The sequence below is a fragment of the Cryptomeria japonica genome, chromosome 3 (assembly GCF_030272615.1).
Source record: "Cryptomeria japonica chromosome 3, Sugi_1.0, whole genome shotgun sequence".
In the NCBI taxonomy this organism is placed as follows: domain Eukaryota; kingdom Viridiplantae; phylum Streptophyta; class Pinopsida; order Cupressales; family Cupressaceae; genus Cryptomeria; species Cryptomeria japonica.
Window position 1 is genome coordinate 565,808,635 of NC_081407.1, and position 25,275 is coordinate 565,833,909.

General features: G+C 36.2%; 1 protein-coding gene across 4 annotated transcripts in view; it reads right to left on the bottom strand.

Annotated features, from left to right (window-relative positions):
- LOC131075665 (protein CHROMATIN REMODELING 20) overlaps nt 1-25,275 on the bottom strand; it is a 187,619-nt gene that overhangs the window by 151,912 nt on the left and 10,432 nt on the right. For 3 of the 4 annotated variants that reach the window (XM_058012508.2, XM_058012510.2, XM_058012507.2), the window contains one exon: nt 8,574-8,752. In XM_058012508.2, coding sequence (XP_057868491.1) covers nt 8,574-8,747 — 174 coding nt within the window. In that variant the 5' untranslated portion in view covers nt 8,748-8,752. Of the gene's footprint in view, nt 1-8,573; nt 8,753-21,947; nt 21,997-25,275 lie in introns of all 4 variants that reach the window. The other variant, XM_058012509.2, reaches the window with a different exon arrangement.

A 25,275-nucleotide genomic window follows, 5' to 3' on the forward strand; every position in this document is an offset into this window, starting at 1 on the left:
AACAAATATGTTATCCCTATCAAGGATACACATGTAATAACAAAGACCCTATATCAAAATTATGGACTCCAAAATGGTTAGCATGGCATCTCTGCTCGTGTTTTTTCTGTTTTGGTTCTTCCACCTTCAGCCAGGAATGTTTTGGTTGGGAATCTACTCCCTCTGGTTTTGATTCTTGCCTTTGTAAAAATATACTCATGATCAAAAAGACTTTCACAAACAGCAATTAATACAATCAAGTCATAGACCCAAATCCAAGATTATCTCGATCCAAAAACAACTAAATTATCCCTGCCAGGATGCCCATGAAATACAAGAGACTCTATATCAAAATTTTGAGATCCAACAAACAGCTTTGAGAAGCATATAGATTCTAAAATCAACAAACGAAAACAGTTGCTGATTTCACGATATGTGCAACTTCACTTTTCTATGAGGACGAGTTAAAAAAATGCCACCACAAGAAAAGAGAATAATAACAAGAGTAAACTGGTAAAGACAATTGTTTTGGAAGACTAAAAAAATGGGTACAACCATGTCATACACCCAAACTCAAACTCATCAAAATCAGTCAAGAACTACATAGACTTATCAGCATACAAATAACAAATAACAAAGACAACCAAAATTATTACCTCCAGCAGCCTCTAACAGCTGTATGAAGTATCTGCATTCAGATAAAAAAATCATGCCAATTAACACACACAACATAGGTGAAAAGCTTCATTTTCTCACCAATTTGAGAGAGAAAAATTCGACCACAAGAAAATAAATAATAACACAACGCAGTAGTCAAAAAGAAACTTAAATATGTTTACAGAGTAGGACTGCATCCTCATACCCATAAACACATCTTCTGGTGATTATATTAACATATTATATAGCCATAATCTTATTCATTTACTCATATACCTTAAGAAGAAGTGAAAATTTATATGCTAAAATTTTAGCACATTCATTCTTATTTTGAATGTCTGTAGAAATTTTAATGCGTGATTTATTATTTTATCATGGAGCAAAAAGCATATTTTCAGTCAGTTGTAGATTTATTAAAAAAGCTGGAATTCATGTATTTGTCCCTTTCTAGAAATGCCAACTGAGTCTCTTTTGTGTAATTCAGCCCCACCAAAAAATCTTTGTATCATTCTGTGTTGGCAGTTCAGAGAACTACTCTTTCCACTTTTGTTTTTGCCTTAAGCTCCAATTTCTTGAACGATTTGCTCCACCTATTCCTTCTTTTCATCCTTGATAGTCTTATTTTCACTTATAAGCTGACAATTCACTTTAAGCCATCACTGCAAATATTAAAATTTCTGCAATGTCAACAAAATGAAATATCTAAGACCCATTCAGGGGCTTTCCAAGGCTTATCCTGCATCTGATTCTAATTGAAGTCAAAGTGGGAAAATCAAGAATAGTGGCGGATTAAAGTAAATTTTGATGGGGCATCAAAAGGTAATCCTGGTCCATCTGGTGCCGGGTTTGTAACGAGAGATTCCAATGAGAATATTTTAACAATTGGAGCTAAACGCCTTAAGGACGGTACTAATAATAATGCAGAAGTTCAGGCAGCATGGGAAGCAATCCAGATGGTGCTGAAATTGCAAGTCAACCGCATCCATTTAGAGGGTGACTCGCTTCTGGTTACTAACGCTATTGTGAAAGGAGAAGCAAATGCTTGGGGATTAAACAAATTTGTTAAATTAATTGTAAGAGCCTTGTCTTCCTTCAAAGACTATAAGGTTACACATGTCCTTCAGGGGGGGGTAACGAAGTGGCAGACACGCTGTCAAAGACTTTAGGAGAATTAATCCCCACGATTTGGCATGTGTGGATGGGACATCTCACTCCCAGCCGGGAAATGACGACCTGATATGGTCTTTTAAAGAATTGGAGATTAATTAGCCCCCACAACTTCATTTGCGAAGGAAGGCGGCTAGCGAGAAGTGTCTAGAAGCTCTGGGGATGGAGGCGAACTTCACTTTGTTGTCAGAGAGGCAGCAACAATGCTTTTGTGGAAGGATCTCAGACAAGCGGCTGGGTAGTGTGTTTAAGTTGGTCGACCCGGATTTTCTGCTGGTGGTGAAACGGCTTTTTAGGGAGGAATTCCTTAATTCGAAGCATAGATATCGCTCAAATATTGGTATCGCCTCGCCATCCATGGCATGGGGTCTTGAATTGGGCACTAGAGAGCAAGTGTTAAGGGCAATGATGGAATGGATTAAACCAGACTGGTGCAGTGATTTGAAAGAAAATTTGGAAATTGCAGAACCGGGGGTTGGATTGTGGGTGAATCAAGGAGATTGGCGGCAATGCAGGTATGTAAAGACCCCTGTTCAACCCTTTCTGGTCTGGAGCGTGTTTGGCAACATAGATGGGCATAGGGAGGAGGCACAGAGGGCTTGGTTGGAGCTGATGTAACGCCTGGATAGCAAATGCGAGGAGTTCAAGCCTTCGCGCGTAGAACAGACTGAGGTGAAAGGCAAATTCAGAGGTGGAGTGATGCTGCCTCAGAGGGCTGGAGATGCATTGGAAGATGTTCTGAAGGAGGAGCCGGCATAATCATAGTGGGTAGGGTTAAATGTGATAGTGTTTTGGCTTGTTCTGTAGATTTTGTAGGCTTTTGGGTGCATTGGAGCTTGGCTCCTCTCTGTTTCACTAGTGTAGGTAGTTGTGGATGATACTCTGTTTGGGGAATTTCGTAGTGTATCCCCATTGCAGCAAGCTGGTGTAGGTGGTAGTTGCTTTCTGATGTTTCTGGAACTTTGGTTTGATACTCTGCAGACTTTTACTATGTTGTTATTAGAATTTTAATATAAATATAAAGACATTATCACCGATCAAAAAAAAAAAAAAAAAATCTAGCACATACTGATCAACCACGACAAAATTTCCTGTAACACCAGAATACAGTGAGAACCTGACAGCTTCATATTTTCCCTTTCTCTCCTCTTGTTTATGGTATAAATCAACAGTACCAAACAACCCTTATACTGTTTTGAACATTTGTTTCCAGAAAATAGTTGGAATTGAACAGTAACTGATCTTAAAATGCAACCAGATTTAAGAAAGAAAACTTGATTTTGTCACTAATTATTCCCAAACAACTAACACATTGAAATGCAGCCATATTTTTATTCACAAAAATCTCTCCTGTTTGTAAGCAGTATATTGAAAAATTTTAGATGTTTCATTCCACAATTTTTTTTAATTTCTGCTCTTATCAATACCAGAAAACCTAATATGATAAAATCCTTATTTGATTTATCATTTAAAAGAGCAGATGTAATTGCCAAAAGAGATACAGATTTATTTATCTCATTAAAAAGCTTGAACACATATTTCAAAGTTACGAAATAAAACAAGAAATGGTGTCAGAGCGCTCAAGCTGCTTCCCAGTGAAGATGAGGCACCGTTGATAGGGAGGAATGCCCTCCTTGTTCTGGATTTTCGCCATTCAAATTGTCAATAGTGTCAGAGCTCTCGATTTCCAAAGTGATGGTTTTGCTGGTGAGGGTTTTGACAAAGATCTGCATACCACCATGTAGATGATACACAAGATGAAGGGTGGACTCCTATATATTGTAGTCAGCAAGGGTTCTGCCATCTTCCAATTGTTTAACGGGGAAGAACAAGTGTTGCTGATCTGGGGGAATTCCCTCCTTGAATGCCTTGAAATTGTCAATGGTGTATGAGCTCTCCAGAAGGAGTAATGGTCTCACCTGTTAGGGTATTGACAAAGATATCCATTCCTCCCGAGTCAAGTTCTTGACACCTTACTCTACATAGTTTATTCTCTACATTGAAAAATCCAGATGTTGACTGCAAACTGACAAATCCTGCATGAAAAATACCGGCATGAAAAATCCAACGTAAAAAGCCCGATGTGAGACTCATGGATTCCAATGGGGAGTATATCACAAAAAATAGCCTATTGAATAATTGATAATGTAATACAATATATTAATATAAATATTATATTATATTATTAGAATATATCATTAGTAATAATATAATATAGAAACACAGTGGCATATCAAATGAAAAACACATGGTAAACAGCAAGAGAAGCACACAAGAAAGGGTTTTTACTTTTCGTTGCATTTTACTTCAATAATGTGTGATTTATGCCACCAACAATTAAGAAGGAATTTCAAGAAGACTTGTTTCCAGCATTTCCATGTAAAGATGGATGTGAGATTGATCAAATATTTGAGCCCTAAGTTGCACTCCATGCATCCTTGTACTATCAAGTATTGGAGTCAAGCCCTCAATCGTGTCAGAAATTGCATCTGAAAAAACACAAAAATAACAGTTAAAATCACAATTTTTGGCAACGTGAGGTTTACAGGAAACTTTTGGCAAGTTTTTCCCCGTTTTCGGCTTCAAAATCTCATTTTTTGGCAACTTTTAAGAAAAAAACGCTGCGCTTTTTTCATAAACTCAGAGCCGATTTTAATGGTGAGTGACTAGGGTTTCAACCCGAGTACTTACGAGTTAGCTGAGTTTTTGGGACCTTTTTCAAGCTGGAATCTAACAATCAGTCTATTATCATTAGTTCTCACCTCTCTTATTTGAGGATCATAATGATTTATACACTCCAAAACCAAATCCGAACATTGTACTGCCATTGGGAAAGCGGCCACCTGTAATAGCCCACTTTCTACCAATCTCTATGTGATCAGAGGTCTATTCTCTTTTCCTATTCTATTTGAGAAGTCTCTCAAATTTATATACCCTAGCCCGGTATCACTCATTTCAGGTAGGGTACTTGACAGACCCGATAAATGTTCATAACCCAAGTATTTGTATTTCACTGCGACTACAAATATGCAACAAAAGACGGGAGCAATTTTTTGCTCGGAGGCGATTAAATAAAAACTGAAAATTTTCAATTTCAATGAAGAATCCCATACCACACATCTCTTTTATGAATTTGTTTAACTCGCATAGCTTATTCTTTAGTAGGCCAGTGAGGGTGAGGGAGTATAAGATAGCATGTACCTTTTATGTCGACTAGTTGTTCTACTACTGCAATTTTTCCAGTACAAGCTTTATGATTCTACTTCCCAACTTCTGCTAATCCTCTACTGAATACTTGTTGAAATGATTCCCTTTGGCAATTAAGTTTCATATATATACTTATATTTAATGTTTTCAAGCTCTGGGAGAGTATTAATGGCACGTTTAATATTAGCACTTGTCAACTTTCTTCTCAGCATTAACCTTTGCCATCATTTTTTGTTTAAAATGAATAAAATAACAGCTTAAAAAAGCTTGTAGGAAATCTGAAAGGTTTTGAGAACTTTGTGGTGTTCCGAAAGAGTTTTCAAAACCCTTTGAATTCTCCATATGACGATATCTTCTTCATTTAAGCCTTTGCTTCCCTTTTATCTTGCCAAAACTTAACCATTTTCTTTCAATTATTCAGGCCCATACTGAGTTCTTGAAATTACCGGCCTTTGATGATGGTTTCATAACTTCTCTTTAAAGCCAAAGATTGCCTTTCCAAATGTTTCAGACATCCTTCATGCTACCAATGAATTTTCTTTAAAAAGCTCCTTTTGTCACATCGGGAGTTACGAGTTTCTTGCCAACTTCCGAGGAGTAGTGAGAACTCTTTGAAATCCAACGAAGGTTTTGAAACCTTAGATTTTCACCAACAAAACAAGTTTAAGGGCTGAGGGAGGCATTAACAACCAACTTAAAACATAAGGTTGTCAGAAGCTAAGGAAACACAATGCCAACTACATTATGATTCCAAGTATGGTGGACGGTGATAAGGTAAAGCCCAAAGATCTTCAAGATGCAGAAGACCAAACTTAAACAATTGTTGATGCCTTGGCAGAAGAGTATCAAGACATATCAAACAGTCATCCTTACAATCAGTTAAACAAAAGGAACATGCAACAGTATTCTAGCTACAAATGAAAACCTTGCAAACAAAGTCCCATCAAAGACAGAAGCGGTGCATCTAAATCAACATTGTGTGAATATCCACACTCAAGCAATAAGAAAAACCAGAAGCAGAATCAACCTCCTTATGAACAGAAACTACCAAATTTTCCTGGCAACAGCAAGGACCTTTTGCAAAATTGCCAAAATAATAAAAGCGCTAAGATGATGAATAGCTAATTGGATGAACTGAAATGTAATACTCCTACCAATTTATGGTGACCCTCAAAGTGGTAGTTGTCTTTTTATAAGACATAGCATGTTAAATACCAGTTTGGCATATGAGAAAGATAAGAAAGGGTATGAGGAAGTGATCAACTTCTTGTTCAACAACAATAAATCATCACAAAGACTTATAATACAAGTGAAGAGCAAATTAGTCTTCCTTGACGCCAAACATTTTAAGGAATTTATAGTCAAGCTAGATAAAGAAAAAATGGAAAGCTTGGAAAGTAGTGATTTATTTATGGGTTTCTTCAGAAGTTGAGGAAGAAGATCCTATCAAGCAGCCTATGGGCAGATTATGAATACTGAGAAAAGAAGACCAGCAACCAGACCCAACTGTTGAGTGACTCAAAAGATGATGACAAAAAAAGAAGCCTCCCTCTATGAAAGCACTCTGACAATGCAAGATTAAACTAATATATCTAGGGGCTTTCTTAAGAACAAGATAAAGCAATAGCGACCTAAAATCTGGGATATTTAAAATGGAAAACAAATTAATAGGATACATAGTGCAAGATAAGTAAACATAAGATATTTCACTAGTATTCACAACATTTCTTCAGTCTTAGAGCACAAAACATGTATTTTCTAAAAGAATTTAGCTTTATCCAAACATTTCTTGACAGGACTCTATGAGATTCAAATGAACACATAGACAACAACAATTCTTAGACACCATTATAACTTACGATAATATTACCCAAAGCTCCTGACTAGACTCAATCAAACCCAAAACCATTTCCAATTCATACAGATACTAATTGCCAGATTTCTTGACAGGACTCTCTGAGATTCAAATGAACACATAAACAACAACAATTCTTAGACACCATTATAACTTACGATAATATTACCCAAAGCTCCTGACTAGACTCAATCAAACCCAAAACCATTTCCAATTCATACAAATACTAATTGCCAGATTTCTTGACAGGACTCTATGAGATTCAAATGAACACATAGACAACAACAATTCTTAGACACCATTATAACTTACGATAATATTACCCAAAGCTCCTGACTAGACTCAATCAAACCCAAAACCATTTCCAATTCATACAAATACTAATTGCCAGATCATAGGAGCAATCTTTCTACAATACAGAACAGAAATAGCAAGTCAAAAAATTAAAAATAGATGCTGATTAACATGACTATTCATTTCCCAAACAAACCCTTCAGCAATATACATGCAACTAGAAACTTGAAAAAATATTTGAACAATATAATTTTATCATTTCAGATCATATAGGAAGTTGAAACTATAAGCATCTATTATGCTCCCAAAACTACTAGCACCTATTATTATGTTCCCCAAAACGTGAATTTACAGGTGATAGGCTACATAGTTGCTCTTTGAAAACACACCAGTTGACGCATCATCTCAAGTATGTTCAATACCAATAATCTAGAGAAATTTAAGGACCAGTCAAATTATGAGAGTTTGTATTAGTGCATCACTAACTCCAAATATGAACACACTTTAATATAATTCGTAGAATTTTCTTACTGATACACTTAGCCATAAGTAGGAGCCTGTTTAAGGCAATATAGAGATTCACTCCACTTACATCAATTACAGTACAAAAGCAATTAAATGAGCATAAGAAGAATGTGAAAAAAGGCAAACATTTTTAGAAAAATATCTTATTCTTGGTTTCAACCATAAAACTGATCATTAAAACTAAAATTATATGAAACCGTATTCTTGTACTTCTTTACAATCAAGCAAAAACAGCCGATGCATCATATCTATTTGATTACATTGCAGACACTGCACAAGAAGAAATGTGCTTATAACTAGTCCAACAAGCTAGCTGCACTCCAAGAATGTAAATCAAAAATAGTCTCTGTAGACAGAGTAAAGATTTTCTAAGAGTTACAGTACTTAATTTACATGAACATGTACACATTGCTTACAGCAAAAAAGCTTATTTGAACTCTAATAACTAGATCTACTGCAACAAAGACACTGGTTTCCAATAGAATTTTACAAGTGTTCAATGTAAACAAGCTAGGCGCACTACAAGAATGTAAACAAAAATAGTCTCTGTAGATCAAACACAGTAAAGATTTTCTAAGAGTTACGGTACTTCATTTACATGAACATGTACACATTGTTTACAGCAAAAAGGCTTACTTTAACTCTAAAAACTAGGTCTACTGCCACAAAGACACTAGTTTACAATAGAATTTTACAAGTGTTCAATGCACAATATCCTTATAATTCTGAATTTTATGTTGGATCCAGTAAGTAGGCATCATTTTGGAAGCTAAAACAGACTATTTAAGAAAATGCAAGAGTGAAAACATGAAATACATCATATATCTCAGGAAAAAACATTTAAAATAATATAAGTAGGAAAATTTTCCAGTTGATGTATAAGAGATACCTCCAAATTGGACTCACTGCCATCTTCAGACAATGACTTTTCACATTCATCGTCATAAGCATCTTCGCTAAAGTTATAACTTCCATCACTTTCAGATTCTTCAGCCACTACATTCTCCATGTTTGATTTAGTCTCTCTAAAAGGTGTGACATTGGAGCTGTATTTATAGTCCATTTTCCCTAAATTCCATTCATTAAAATTTAGAATAAAATGTTTCAGCGCTTATTTATAAACCAATAAACTGATAAGTACAAGCAGCTAAAAGATAGACTTCTCTTAACTACTACAGATGTGTTGCATAGTTTTCTCTTAACTACTACAAATGCATTGCACATTAAACACTATCATTTGTCACATGTGCTCTATGCATAAAGCAATAATCAAATATCAAATTGAGCATCAAAGCCAGACTTATTTCAACAAATTAATATGCAATATTTGCCTTCCAAAACACCAAGAGATGACAATCAGAAGATTAACAGATTAAATGACAATAAGTATGGTCTGGAACCATAAATACTGTGAAAAATAATCTTCTCTGATGGAAAGACAATATACTCCATACGAAATTTTGTACTAATTTTAAGTTCAGATGGCATTGCTTAGAAGAGTAACAAACCAGTTACTTTCAGTAGAAGCAAAACTTGGACCAACTTGGGACTTCCAACAACTATAAATATGTAAATTGAATTGCAATAATAATTCCCATGCATATTACACTATTTCCTAACAAAGACATTGGACAATATCACTTTGCTGTAGTGTGTAAGCATACAGCCAAAAGAATGCCATGCAAGAGTAAAACAGGCCCCAGAAAACAAAAATTGTAGCTAGTGTACCCAGGACTAAAATTGTTGAGCCTCATTTCTCCCTCGAGAGATTCCTTACAGTGTTCTGCAGATGAAATAACATTTCTCAGTTTACAGTTAATTATTCATGAAGCTTTTACATATAGCTTAGTTGCATCTTTGCCCTGCTCCATGGAACCCTCGAACAACAATTTTTCAAATCAGAGAAGATTTTTAAGTATGTGTGTAGTTTACCCATGGTAAGTGTAGAAATGTTGTGCAACGGGGAAGAAATTTATCTAATATCAAGCGTGAATTTCCTATACAAAATTGCTAATGCCAATTAACTGTGACGTTATATGAGGATCTTTGGTGCAGAACAGTCTTATATGACATGAAGCTTTGCTAGATCCACATGTATTCAATGTTCATCAATACGCCAATTATTTTATCTCTTACATTGAACAATGAAATTGAATACCCTCCAGATTTGCCTAAAACTTACGTTGCCATAGAATGCAGACAACTTAATGAAGATTATTTAGTTGTTCTTCTCATGTTATGTTGAAGACAAGCATGTCAACCTAATTGATAACAACAGATTATCTTTGAAATGGTGTAGGAGACCATTGATCATCTGCAGGAATGTAACTAAGTCATTGGAAAGGTCACAAGACAAGATAAATCACTCAAACAAGCCTCTTAAGTTTCTTTGGTTCGCATGTAATCTTCCATGCATATGAGTGTTAGATGGGAAACTGATGATGGCCTGACTTAAGAGCTATTTTAGTAATAACTTGCTACCACAAAGCTGGTGCAATAGTCCTTTTCTCCTTGGAGGCAAATGGTGGTTCCTCAGCAAAATTTTATTCAACACTCTATAGCTGAAGCATACCCTCCATTTGTCTTATTTATTTTGTGCAGAACTTGGTAAAGAATCTGGCAATGTGAAAAGCTTAGCATGATATGTCTTTTAGTCACTTGATTTCCTAATGAACATTTGTAGACTGATGTATTACACAGGTGATCCTAGAATGAAATCAATCAGGTGTGCAACCAAACAATTTATATAAAATTCCAATTAAAAACTAGATTAGATCCTTGTATTTGCCAAAACTTTGTTCATCTAAATTTATTCTACTAAATTAGTTCCATTTGCTTGTACCACAAGGATATCTTTCTTTTCATGTTTAGACCTAACCAGAAAAAGAATAATTTTCTTAATGTGGCTAGACACCTTCTTCCACTTCTCAGTGCTGATCGATGAGAGCTTAAAAATTACTTGTATTTGTATTTTTCACCAACATTGATGAAAAAAATTCCAATATGGCAAAGGGCAAGATGAAGAATATGAACTATTTGGAGAAGTGGGAGAGTCTTATCCGCATATGGCAAAGGATGTTCAAATTTATAGGGGAGAAAGAAGCCAAAGACAGAAACCGGCTTGAGGAGACATTGTAGACTAAACTGAGTTGGGCGGAAGGAACTCTTCAGGGAGATCCACAGAATGAGGCTGCTGAAAGGGAACTTATTCAAACAAAAGCTGATCTTAGAAGGATCCAAAATCATGAATTTAAGGTGCAAAGCATCAGGGCAAGGATGAATTGGTTAAGGGAAGGCGACAAGGGCTCGAAGTATTTCTTCAATATTATCAGGTTCAAACAGAAAAGGATTATGATAGAGGAAATCGCAGTTGATAATGATACCACTAAGGACCCTAATGCTATCAGTCAAGCTTTTATTGAATTCTATTCTAAGCTCTTTACATCAGAATTTTCTCAGGATAATAATGAAATTCTTCAGAAGTGTTTGAGATTGGATCCTAAAAGAATTGATGAGGCAGATGCAGTGCAGTTATCTAAAGAAATCTCCATTGCAGAACTTGAAAATACTATTAAATCTCTGGCAAGTGATAAAGTCTCCAGGGCTCGATGGGATTCATGTCGAATTCTATAAGGCTAACTCAGAGTGGGTGGCATTGGAACTGTTTGAGCTATACAGGGAAGCCTTCAGCAATGGCTCTTTGGGGGTACACATCAATAGAGGTGTAATAAAATTGATTCCCACAGATGGGGATAAACTACAGGTGAAGAACTGGAGACCTATAACATTGTTAGATTTATCCTATAAGATCATTGCAAAATTACTGGCTAATAGGCTGGCAGGTATTTTGGGGAAAATTGTCTCAGTCATCCAGACGGGATTCATTCAAGGGAGTTATATCTTAGAAAACCTCATTACCAGTTGGGAGGCTATGCATTGGGCCCGGGATGATGGACAACACTGTGCTATGATACTCTTGGACTTTGAGAAGGCATATGATAGTAGAATGGGCATTTGTCTTGGGGATGCTACATGCTTTTGGTTTCCTCCTTTCTTCTATAGATGGATTGAGATCTTGTTTAAGGATGCTTCCACGGTTATTGACATCAATGGTGAGATTTTTGAGCCTATCTCTCTACAGAGGTCTATAAGGAAAGGGTGCCCTATTGCCCCTGCACTTTTTGTTATTGCAGCAGATGCTTTATTTTACATTCTAAGAGATTCTAGGATTGGTAGGCCAGTGAAGGGTATCAGGCTACCCAATAACGATAGTCTTCTCAATGCACAATTTGCGGATGATACGGCACTATTCATTGAATTGAATGAGCAAAACTTTGATTTGGTAGTTGACAAGTTGGCTGTCTTTTGTAAAGCTTCAGGAGCTAAAGTTGCTCCTCATAAATCTATGGTTATTGGTTGGTCTGATGCCCCTCCCGAGTGGCTGAAGGATAAGGGATGGGGTTGGGCTGGTCCCCATTGTATCAACAGGTATTTGGGCATCCCTTTTGCTCTCAGCCCTTCCACAAAAGATATGTGGGATTGGATTTATGCCAAGATTCAAAGGAAGCACCAAAAGTGGCAAACTCACTTGCTCTCACTTGCTGGGAGAGTGCAGGTGGTCCAGAAGGTGTTATCTTCTCATGCAATATACTTTACATCAAAATGGCTCTTCTCTTCTTACCAGGTTACAAAATTGGAAAAAATTCTCAGAGACTTTCTATGGTCTGACGGACAGGGCAAAAAGAAAAGACACAATGTGTCTTGGGACTGGTGTTGTGTGCCTAAACATCTGGGGGGTCTGGGTCTGAGAGATTTGAAAGCACATGGTATGGCCCTTCCTTCTAAGTGGATTTATAAAGCTCTCCATGGCAGTGAACCCTGGAAAGTGTTGATCAGGAACAACATTGAACTATCTAAGCCCAAGAAAGGAAAACATTGGAGGGAGATTGGATTTTATGATAAATTGTTTGGGGATTTTGAACTCAAAACATTTGGCTCTACTATATTTACGTCTATTTGGAAAGCATGGTGCGACACATAGGGAGGCAGTGGGACAATCTCCCTTATTTGCAGTGGTGGACAGATCTATTTGGTGGGGGATAAATAATAAACCTCTGGCCCTCACCCAGTGTTGTTCTGCTAAGGCTTGGTCAGCTATGGGCATTAATCTTATTAGTGATATCCTGGTTGATAAGCGTCTTTGCTCTTGGGAGGAGTTGAGCAGTAAATTTGACATTCCTGTAACTCATAAGAAAACATTCTCTCCCATCAGTAAGGCAGTTGGTCCCTTCTTCCCGGGAAAGATTCTCTCTGCTGAGCAGTTTGTTGAGCAGCTAAAATGGAAGGATGGTACTCCATTCTCAGAGATTAAAGTGAAGCAGATTTACCACATGCTTAGAGATGAGGCTCATATTATTGCTCGAATTAATGCTTCCTGGGGTGGTCATTGGTCTGAGTCTAGGTGGTCCTTTGTTCTTGATAGATTGTGAAAGAGTCGTTGTGAGCCTAAGAAATCTTGTCTTAGATGGCAAATTCTTCTTAAGAAGGTGGTTGTTGGGGATGTTCTTTCTTCCTTAGGTATTGGCCCGGTTTGTTGTTCCGTCTGCAATGTTAGAGAGTCTGTTAGCCATATTTTCTTTGAGTGCTCTTTTGCTGCCCGTGTTTGGTCTATGTTCTTTGGTCAGCCTGTTTCTTGGAATACCTCTCCTGGATTGTCTTGGTTTGAGGTGCTTGGTGGGTTTGTTGAGTGCTTTGATGATTGTCTAAATGAGATTTGATCTACTTTATTCTGTGAAGTGCTTTGGTTTTTGTGGTCCAAAAGGAATGAAGATGTTTTTCAGCATAAAAGGTGGTCGCTTACTGATTTTAAAGATAAACTAACCGCTTTATTTCTCATGAAACAGGTGTCTGCAGTGATAGAAATTCCAAAGGACAGATTCATGATCCTAGCCCGCCAAGGAGTGATGCTGTTATATAAGTCGGACATAATATCTGCGCAATTTTTCCATGCTTACAAAGGAATGCTGAATAAGGATGAGATAGATGCACTGGAGCAGGTGTTAAAACAGAACCAGATTACCAGGGACAAGATCGAGGAGCAAAATAAGCAACCTAAACAACCCGATGCTCCAAAATGGGATCATGTTGCCGAGCCTGATATCATTCCTCCACTGGGTACTTTTGAGTCTGATCACGCTGATGTTTGTAACAACATCATTGGCTCGTGGGATTGACAGTCTGCAGGCAGATAGCCCTTGCTCCATAATTTTGATCCGATGAAACTGTTTATTTTGTTATATATGTACTGAAAAGTCAATATATATGTGACGTACAGATGATATAGCTCTCTAGGTTTGGATATACTGCTGATACATTCCGTTATGATCATATTTTTGGATTGATCGTGATGGTGAAAATCTGAATATATCGTGATCTGAACTATCTTTAATAGAAAAAAAAATTCCAATATTAACTTCATAATTCTCATGATGCTAGTTAAAAAAGACTGCCCAAGCAAAATATAGTCTATATCTCATTACATGGTAACAAAGAATTTCATCTTGAAAAGCTAGATCTTGACCATTTAAGGATAAGAAACTGGTGGCAAGCTCTATATCCAAACTCTTCTGGTCAAATCTGGTTCTTCTCAATGCTAATGTTGATAATGAAGTGCATATATTGTCCATTAACCCAAATCTGAAAATTGAGCAACATTTCAACCTCTTCTAGATTAAAACTAAATGATGATGCAACTTGCGTGCTTGCTACCATAGCACATGGCTCATAATATATGATTTTTTAGCTTTGTATGGTGCCAGTGCAGTGGACCCAAATGCTTGTACTTGTGCAAGTATTGTTTTCCAAGCACTAGATTCTTCTTCAGAATTGCTACTAGAGTCGTATATATTAAACCACTTTCCAGTTTCACAATGCTTTTTTGTCCATAAGACAATATGCTCTCACAATCTGAACAATGCAGATTTCTATAAACTCACAATAAATTTTGAAAACTACAATGGAAACAAATTGACAAAAGCTTCTAAACTATGGGATCAGGTTGTCTCCAAAATCACAAATAGGATATCCTCATGGAAAGGAAAATGGTTATCCTCTGCCGGTAAGGCCACTATGATCAAGGCGGTTCTCTCAGCTATGCCAATTTACCAACTATCATGCATGGACCTTCCCGCATCGAAGAGAAAGGAAATCACAAAACACACAAGGACCTTTTTTTGGCAAGGCTCTGAAGACAAATTCAGACTTCCATTGATCGCTTGGGATAAGATATGCTTGCCTAAAGAGATGGGGGGTTTGGGCATCAAAGATCTAAAAATCCAAAGCAGAGCTTTGGGTGCCAAGCTTGTTTGGCGAATGTATACTAACCCCAAAGTCAAATGGGCTCGTATCCTTTATAATAAATACCTGCATAACCAAGATCCTATAAGCATCTTTAGGACAGCCCACCCTCATAAAGGTTCTAGAATCTGGAACTTTATACTGGAATGTAGAAATATCATAACAGACAAGCTAACATGGAACATTGGTAATGGGCAGGATGCCCTTTTTTGGAGAGATTCCTGGGGGGCTCATCCTCCCTTCAATACTCTTCATAACTTCAATAAGATCATACCCACCCTTGAAGAACTCTGGGGTGTGCATGTAAAAGATTATGTGGAAGAATTCAATATTGGGCACCTTAGAACATGGAGATGGAAATCAATGGATTATCTAAACATTCCGGCTCAAGATAGATCCCTCTTATCTCAGATCCTAGACTCAAGAAGTGCTGCTTTAAACTCTGAAACAGATAAATTGATATGGGTTGGATCCAATAAGGGGAAATACGAAACTAAGGAGGGTTATAAACAACTACTGAATAAAGATAATATCCCTTGTTCCAACCTACCCCTAACTCTTTGTTGGGATAAAAGGTGCCTTCCGAAAGCAGGCCTGTTTGCATGGATGGCTATTCAGAATCGACTCCTAACTAATGAAACCTTTAGGAAACTAGGATATGAAGGTCCTAGCAGATGTCCATTATGTGAAAAGGAAGAAGAAAATTCTAACCATCTCCTAGTAACCTGCGATTATGCTCATAATTGCTGGGGATGGTTAAAAAATCAGCTGATTTGGTATACCCCTATCCCTAATAATATCTCTGATCTATTCCGAACTTGGCCAATCCGGAACATTGGCTGCATGTTTGAAAATTTATGGATCATAGCCACCTCCATTATGATCTGGGAAATCTGGAAGGAAAGAAATAGGAGGATTTTCAAAGATAGTAAAATGCAATGGTACCAATTGACCAACAAAATTGAAGCCACCATAGTTGAAATAATAAATAACCAGACCTCCAATTACCAGAGAGATGTCAATATGTCCTATTGGGATGAAAAAATGAAACTAAGATGGAAAGGTCTAAAGATACCCCCCTTCATTGGTAAAGGCCCACCATCCAACTTCATATTACCTAAGGAATGCAAGTGGCTTCCCCCTATTGTTGGATGGTTTAAGCTTAAATTTGATGGTGCTTCTAGGGGCAACCCGGGGAGTGTTGGTCTTGGCTGTAGCCTTCATAATTCAAATGGGGATGAGGTGGCATATATGGCCCTTCCCTCTGGTAAATGCAGAAACAATGTAGCAGAAATACAAGCACTGGCTGTAGGAATAAACCTATGCATTATACTCAATATTAAGAGGATCGTCATTGAAGGGGACTTGGCCATTATCATCAATGCCCTTAGGAAAGGGGGGCAATGCCTGATTGGAAGCTAAATGCCTCCCTGGCTAAGATAATGATAAACATCAAAACATTTGACAGGGTCATTTTTAATCATATCTACAGGGAAGGCAACAAAAGAGTTGATTCCCTCGCTAACATGGGGGCTGATGGTAAGACAATAATCTACGTAGCTCCTAACATTTATCCTTAAAACAGCATTTAACAACAAATAACAATAACATTATTCATACCATTTGATAGCAATCACAAAATCAGCCGGAACCTAGACCTATAGGAGAAAAAGAGAAAACCTATCCTCCAAATCCTTTGAATGATATCATATAAAAACCTATCCTCCAAATCCCATATTAATTTATTAACATACTCGATAATTTTCTCAAACTTTCTTATACACAGAAATAGACAAATATATAAACCATAACCCGACAAATATACACGCATATATCTATAAAATTATATCAGAGGATATATAGATATAGATATTACACATATATATTATATATATATATAGATATAGATATACATATATATATATATATATATAGATATACATATATATAAATATATATATATACATATTTATATATATATATATATATAAATATTTATATATATACATATTTATATATATATATATATATATATATATATAACATATATAAATATACATAAAGATATATTGAATTTATATATAGATATATATTCACAGATATATTCATAGATAAATATATATATATATATATATACATATATATACATATATATATACCCACACATTTAGAAATTTATTTATATTTATAATCTGAAACTAATAATTAAAATATTTAAATAATGAACATATCAGAATTAATATATAGATATCATAATCAGATAAATATACACACACATAAATACATACACACACACACACAAACACACATATATATATACTTTAGATATATATATACATTTGTATATAAATATATATATATATATATAAATAATCCGAAACCAATAATTTTATATTTATATAACGAACATAACAATTAATATATATTATCATATTTATATCTACACATACAAAAATATACCTTTAGAACATTTCATACAGATAAATCTTCAACTTGGATTTATCAATTTACAAACTTTTCAAGTTTTTATGATTATACATTAGGGATCATTCATAAACACTTGTCAAAAGGTTTAAACTTTTCATCTTTCGAAGCAGAGGTCAATTATTAGCTTAGTAGGCGGGGGCACTCATATCTAAAAACAAATTATATAATAATAAACCCCCAATTAAGAGCGCCTGATCATCATAGCAAGTATGATCCCCAAGAAATCCTAGCCATTATGACAGGTCAGGGCTGCAGTGTAAGGCGTACTTGTTGGCTTTTTGTATCAGCAACTCGTTTGATCTTCCGCCAAAATTAAATTTGGCTTCTCAAAATGATTTTCCCACAAGCGGGCTCATCATTTGAGGACATGGCATTATTACCAAACCAATAAGAAACACCCAAAGTGGGCTTAAGGCTCGCATGATTTTAGAACCGCTGAGAAAACTCAAACTTTCACATAATTAACCTACATGGCTTTTAAACCAAGCCTTCAGAATAAAATTCAAAAGCTCTCTAATCCAACACGACCTGAGAGTGAAGAATAGCAGGTGATGGATACCCCGATCAAATTATGCAGCTCTAAGAGGCAAATGGCGTTTGAGGGCGCTATTACCAGGGACCGCCTCAAGCGCATCATACGCCTTCCCCATGCCTTAGTTATTGATGCGGTTGAGACTATCCTTGGTCCGGACTTTCTCACAAATTCAGACAAAACCAAAGCTAACTCGGATGTGGCCGCCATGTTTCTTGCTGTGACGGTTACCTCTACCAAAAATCGAGAGAACACAAGTGCTCTGTGTAAGGAGGTCTTCATTGCCTCAATCTTAGGTGATATGGAGCGGGTTTTAGTCAACATTGACAACGAAGGGACAATCCCAAGGCCGAGAGACTATGACATCCTCATTCAAAACAATAGGCCGGTTCCTAGACTTCTTATTATCTCTATGGATGGTGCGACCTTCACCAAGGAGTGGATTGATGCAATTAACAGGAATGTCAACTTCTTGCTGTATTTATTTCATGTGAAACACCCTCCAAACCCTACTTGGTTTGAGGACTTCCTCAAGGTAGAGGGCCTGGTTCTGGATGATGAGGAAGATACTGCCACGTCTTCTAGGTCGGAGTAAGTAGACTTTGGCCCTTGGTGAGTGCATGGGACAATTTTTTTGGGATAATTTTGATACTATACGTTTGGCCTATACTGGCGATTAAGCATTCCCAGTAAAACAGTGTTAATTTTGTAACTAACAGAGACCTCGAAGAAGATATTAACATTGTCGAATCCTAAAAACAAACTTAAGTGACCTACAGGACATTAAAATAGTCTGCTTTAACTGTTAATTTTAAAGGTACTAAAATAAAATAGGCATGATGGAATGATTGTTTATATAGACACGCAAATGAAAAACAGGACCATTATATTAGCAGTCTATCTTGGACACTCAGTAATATGTATATATATTATAGATATTTACAAGCATCTGGATGCATTCATTTATTGGTATTTATTCACATTGGTGGTAGTCCTATCAGGATGGGAAATAATGGCTTCAATTTTTTCATGTGTTCGGCCTATTTTGAACAATAAACACTAGCTGCAGTGCTTAAGTGCCATTTGTTGATGAATTCTCTATTTTGGGGTGACCTTCTGACAAATCTCTAACTGTGGCTTATATGTGGCATACATGCAAAATACTCGGGGTATGGATAGAGGTTATATACAGCCTTGAAAAATCATATACCCCGTTACCCTCTCTAGTATTGATTTACAGGGGAGGGAGATTTGCAGGACAGAATCTCATCTACCTACTCTTGTTGTTGTAGCCTGGATTTATCCATTACTAAGGATAGCATCCAGGAGCACAAACAAGAGATGGTAAAATGGTGATTCATTTTAAGAATGGGCCAAAATTCGACCAAGAGAGGGTCATTTTCTTCAAAACTCGGCTTATGTCTGAAACACCGTCTACAAATTGGGATAATGAGGAATATCCAACTATGCTTAAGGTTTTGTTTATTTGTATAGACCTTATAGGATATTTGGTTGTGGTATTTTTCTAGCTCGATAGTTAAAATTTCATTTGAAATAATAGACTAAAATGCACTAACAATTTTGTCAAGTGTTTGAGAAACTAACCATGCAGGACAAACAGGGATATCTTTGGGCAATTTACAGATACTATATGCAATCAGAGATCAACTTTAGAGCCATGCCTCATGAAGTCAGGGGATAAATGATAAATGAAATTTGTAATCAAGGGCTTGTAAGGGAGGGGAAAAAACAGAAATACCCTCCCACTTGCTTACCCTAGCCCGGGGTGATGATGTGTTATTAAGATCTGAAACTATTGTATATTGATGTAAGATTATCTGGACTACGGTCCCGGGGAAGGCCGGAGGTTTTCTTGCCTCCACTCTTTCCTACTGGCGCCCGCACGAGTGGAGTAATGTAAATTTTCAAAATGATTAATAAAATTCTTGGTTTCGGCCTCTTATCGATCCAAAAAAAAAAAAATTGACAAAAGCTTCAACAATATCTGAGACAAATCACACTATCGACTTCATAAATGCCAAAGCCCTATACAATTTTGGCAGCTTTAGCTAAAACTATTCAACACTTACAAGCTTTTGGGAAGGGTTGGCTGTAGGAGGTAGAAGGAAAAGATAGGAAGGAAACTATTATCCTTTGTGTTCAACCTAACTGAATGAATGGCTTTGCCAATAGGCCTTCATATTGCTGCATACAAAATAGGGAATAGTAAAGGTTTGCTAGAAAAAAAAATTATATTAATGTCCACAAATGACCAAAAGTAGGTCAATGGGACTCAAGAGAACACCAGTTTACAATAGAAAGTTATAGGACTTGAGAGAATCCTAGTGAGACCCAAAAAGGGGAAGAACCAAAACCAACACAAATGGTCAGAAAACTAATACAAGTAGCCAGGTTGAGGAAACAAAACCCAAAGAGCATAAGCAGAGGAGAACTAGAGAGATAAGGAAAGTCTCATCGAGAAGTATAGAATAAGACACTAAGCAGAGAATCCAAAAGCTTCAACCTACCTATCACTAAAGTTCACAATAGACTTTCACATGCGAGAGATTGCCAATCCTCTTTTATAAGCTTTTTAAACAGCGGACTTTAGCAATTACATGAATAACCAGAGAGAGAGAGAGAGAGAGAGAGAGAGAGATTTTCTTATTTTATAAAGCATAATTAGCTTTAATTATCTTCTGCAAAACTTGAGCTCTCATGATAAAAGGTTTTTAAATTAAAAACATACTGAGCTGTTCGGTCCAATTTTCAATCAATGACGGGAAATATTTTCAAAAAAGAATTAAGGGCTAAATAAGAACAAGGATTGTCAATAACACTTGCAATTGGTGGAAAATCTTGGATGGCACCAAACTTAGTCAGACATGCAATTAGAGCTTTGTGGGCCGTGAACAGTTAATTTGATCTTAATTAGATAGTTAAGATTTGGGTCGGTGCATTATGAAAGCTTTTAGAATTAACTTTAAAAAGGCAAAATGCAATATTAGCCATAGAACTTAGCTTTCCATCAGACAGCTAGAAAGCTTTCATAAGGTGAAAAGATGAGTGTGGAGCAAGAGAGTGCATTCCATAGATTTTATCTTTTAATCAATGATCCTCACAATCTGATTCCAACATCTTGGGATGTCAAAACATAACGAGCTTTAGCTATTGATCATTAGAAAATCTTCCAGTCAGGAAATCTTTGTTTTTTAAAAGGATATACACTTTCAGTTATAAGAGGTCTAGCTACTATCATCTCGAAGCTTTGGAATGTTTACAAAACAAGAAAGTGATGGTCAATCAAATTTTTTTTGGACAGCTCTGCCTGTTTCTGATAGTTTCAGATGTCAAAACTTATAAAGCATTGGCCATTGGGTTATAAAAAGATCAACAACTGGGAAAGATTTAAATTTTTTACGCTTTCTGTATTCTATGCTATGGATTAGAAAAATATAAGTTGGTCTTGCAATTGATTAAAGCTTGTAAGGAAAGATTAAAGCAAGGCCATTACATAGTAGTGAGTAGGATGGTCAATGCTTCTTGTTTGAAGCTTCCAATTTTCGTACAAATGAGAAAGCTCTAAACGTTAGATTGATGTCAGATGAATGCTTATAATTGGAATTTTTAGGAGAAACAATTGCAAAAAATATATATTTTTATTCAGTTTTTCCCTCTGTTTCATTAGAAAAAATACACTGCCAGGTATCACAGAGAAATCACATGGAGTTGCGACCCTTTGACCCACCAATAGATGCCCAAGACATCATACCCATGAGATTAAGTGAATTAGATATATCATCTTCCTAAGTGAACTAAATTCATCTTCTTCCCTGGAATTACCAAGTATAAAGCAATTCATTTTCTAGAAGACTGTAATAAACATACAAGTTAAGATAGCCTTTTTTGCATGTATCCATATATATATTGCAACCTGCTACTATCACAAAAAAAAAAATTCAGTTACTATCTTCCATCACAAAAAACTAGTAGAACTTTTAAGCATACAATTAAATCCTAGCAGAACATACACAAGAGTCTACATGAGTCAAGAAAAAACCTTGTCTTCTATTAACCACACTTTTCAACCTTAGCGTGATAGCACATTATTTTCCAAAATTTATTTGAACAATGACTCATGGTGAAAAGGGCCAAACCATCAAAGGACCAATGACTTAACTATACGAAAAATTTAACACTGAAATTTTTGAGAAAGGATTACAAAAAAGAATAAACACACATGGACTATGATAATGAAAACATTTGGATGGAGTTCTTCTAGGTGACAGCTTAAGCAAATCAGTGCAAATGGAAATCGCCATGTGGAACATGCAAACTAGGTGTTTTGACCTGAATCAATTATGAACTTCTTGTCTCAATTTTTGAACTTTCAAAAAATTAACAACCCCTACAATTTTTTACTCAAAATTCGTAGTTTTCTTCTCTAAGGCATGTTTTACGAGGTTTAAAACTCATATTTGTTAATGTCAAATCATTAGTGGGTGTGTTTGTCATCGTTGTCCAAGTTTTGGTTGGTTTTTGCTTTCATTTTCCTAGCTTTTTGTGCAATTTCGGGTTTTAAGTTCCTCTCTGCAAGTAGGAACTTTTTGTTGTCATTGCAAGTAGGAACTTTTTGCTATCAGTGCAAGTAGGAACTTTTTGCTGTCATTGCAAGTTGACTTTACTTGCAATCGGGTCTCAAAAACCCAATTACAAGTTGTGCTGCACTATAACTTGCAAATTGGGTCCTAAGAACCGAAATGCAATTTCATACCTTATTACTTGCAATCAAGTTTCAAAACCCCGACCGCAACTAAAGTCACTTTGATCACTTGCAATCGGGTTATTGCAAGTACGTAGGTTTTTGTCTTTGCTTGCAAGTTGTGATTACTTGCAATCGGGTGAAGCCTTTATATTTGCCATTACATTATTACTTGCAATTGAGTCTTCGAAACCCGATTGCAAGCATGTAACCCTGTCTTTTCCTTTTTGCAAGTTCCCTTTACTTGTAATCGGATCTCCAAAACCCGTAGCAAGCCGATATTGCAAGAATGTTAAATACTTTTGCACTTGTAATCAGGCCCTAGAGACCTGATTGCAAGGGATATTAAAGCATGTAAAGATAGTGAGCAAAAGCCAGTGTTATATGTTGATGACAATGGTGATGTAAATTGAAGAGATTACAATGTCATATGCACAGAGAGAACTTAGTATTACCCCAAGCAAGAAGATGAGGTTGGAGTTCATTGGCAAAGGACATAAGAACTATCAAGGATGCAAGTGAATGTTCTTGGACAAATACCTTCACCGATCTTGAATACTTCAAGTGCTAGCAGTATGAATACCTCTTAGACAGGGGACGATGTAAATAAAGTTGTGTCTCGAACACTTCGATTAGTTTCAATTATGCATTTGTAATTTCCCTTTGACAAATTACATGTAATGTCAAAAATTGTAATTGCAAGTAGTCACATAACTTGCATTCTTGTAACTTGTAATTACATGTAAACAAATTACAAGTCGAAAGACAGTAAGACTGTAATTTGGAATAAATCTTAGTTAGTTGGACTTCTCCCACTTTTTCCTCTTAGTCCCTCTCTTATATATTGGAGGGTGCTCTATGTATCTTTTATCTTTTTTAGCAAGCAAGAAAACTCTACAAAAATTTACAGCAATAAAGACTTTGTGTTTTATAATTGTAAATTGGACTCTCAAGCAATATAAATTAGACATTTGAGTTTCAGACTTTGTGTTGAGGCTTTGTTCATATATTCATTGTGTTCTTATGTTACGGTGATATATTTTTCTCCATATACTTGAGATTCTAGTAAGGTTGTTGGAAAGAACTTTAATCTAATTTCCTGTAGACTTTGTGCTGCAAATATTGAAGATTAAATCAGAATAATTAAGTGTTCATAATAGAGAAAAGTTACAAGACTTTGTGTTTGTAATTGTTCCTATTCTTAGTAGTTTAGGAGTGCATTATATTGACAAACTTTGAGTTGTTGTAAGTTGTACATTGTTATCATACTAATCATTTTGGAAGGTAGATAGGACAGTAGAAGAGTGAAGGCTTCGAGCTTTGGTTTCTACATTCCCGTCTCGGGGAAGCAGCAGAAGACTTTGCGCTTTCATGGAAACTTCGCGTTCTTTTATAAGCATCTTTGTAATTGTTGAAAGATGGGTTCGGATTGCCTTAAGGCAACATCCGAACCCATTTAGGACTGGGTCCTATCTTTAAGGTGTAGCGTGGCAATCCGAACCCATTTAGGACTAGGTCCTATCTTTAAGGGGTAGCGTGGCCCCAAGACAAGTCCAGCCCAATCCTCCACGCTACACCAAAAAGGACTCACGCCACAAAATATAAATTGGCGCCAAAAAGGATTGAGGCTAACCTTGGTCAAAAGATCCATATAAATAAAGTTAAAGTGCAAACACAACTGAGCAATCAATGCAATCAGCGAATTAGCTCTGCTAATAAAAGTGCGAATTTATCCAAGGATTGTGCGAACTTGTCAAGGATTGTGCGAACTTGTCCAAGAGGATATAGGCCTCTTTTGGTGCAGACTTGAAGTGCTTAGAAGTGCAGATCTGACATACAAAAGGGATCAGATCTGGAGAAGCAAGCTAAATATTGTATTTGTGCAATTAAGAGAGAATATATAATCTAACCTGTGGGTCTTTAATGCTGGGTTTTTCCTCCTTGGAGGTTTTCCCAGGGTATTTGCGTTTGTCTCTTGTTTACTTGTTTCATTTCTGAGTTTATTGAATTATGGTTTAATAAAATATTACAAATCTGATTAACAAACTAGGGCATAATTAAAAGACATAAATCTGATTATTGATCTAGGGCACAAAATTAACATGGTATCAGAGCTAAGGTTATACTAACCCTCAGATTTCAGTAAGCTCTTACCTTCAAGTTGTTGCTCGTCTTTTATTAAGATAATGACAGGGGTGAAGTTAGAGGGCATCATCAGGTCCTCATCAAGGAGTCACTCTTTAATTCATTATGGAGATTCGAGTGAAGAACCAAAGAAGGAAGTAACTGATATTTCTCCTTTCAGATTTTCAAATCTCTTGAATGCAAAGTGATCTCTTGAATGCAAAGTGTATACTATGGAGTTATTACCTTATTCAAACCTTCAGAGTTGTTGATTTTCAGAATTGGTCTAAACCCTAGATTGGTATATATTTCATGATTCTTAACCCTTGT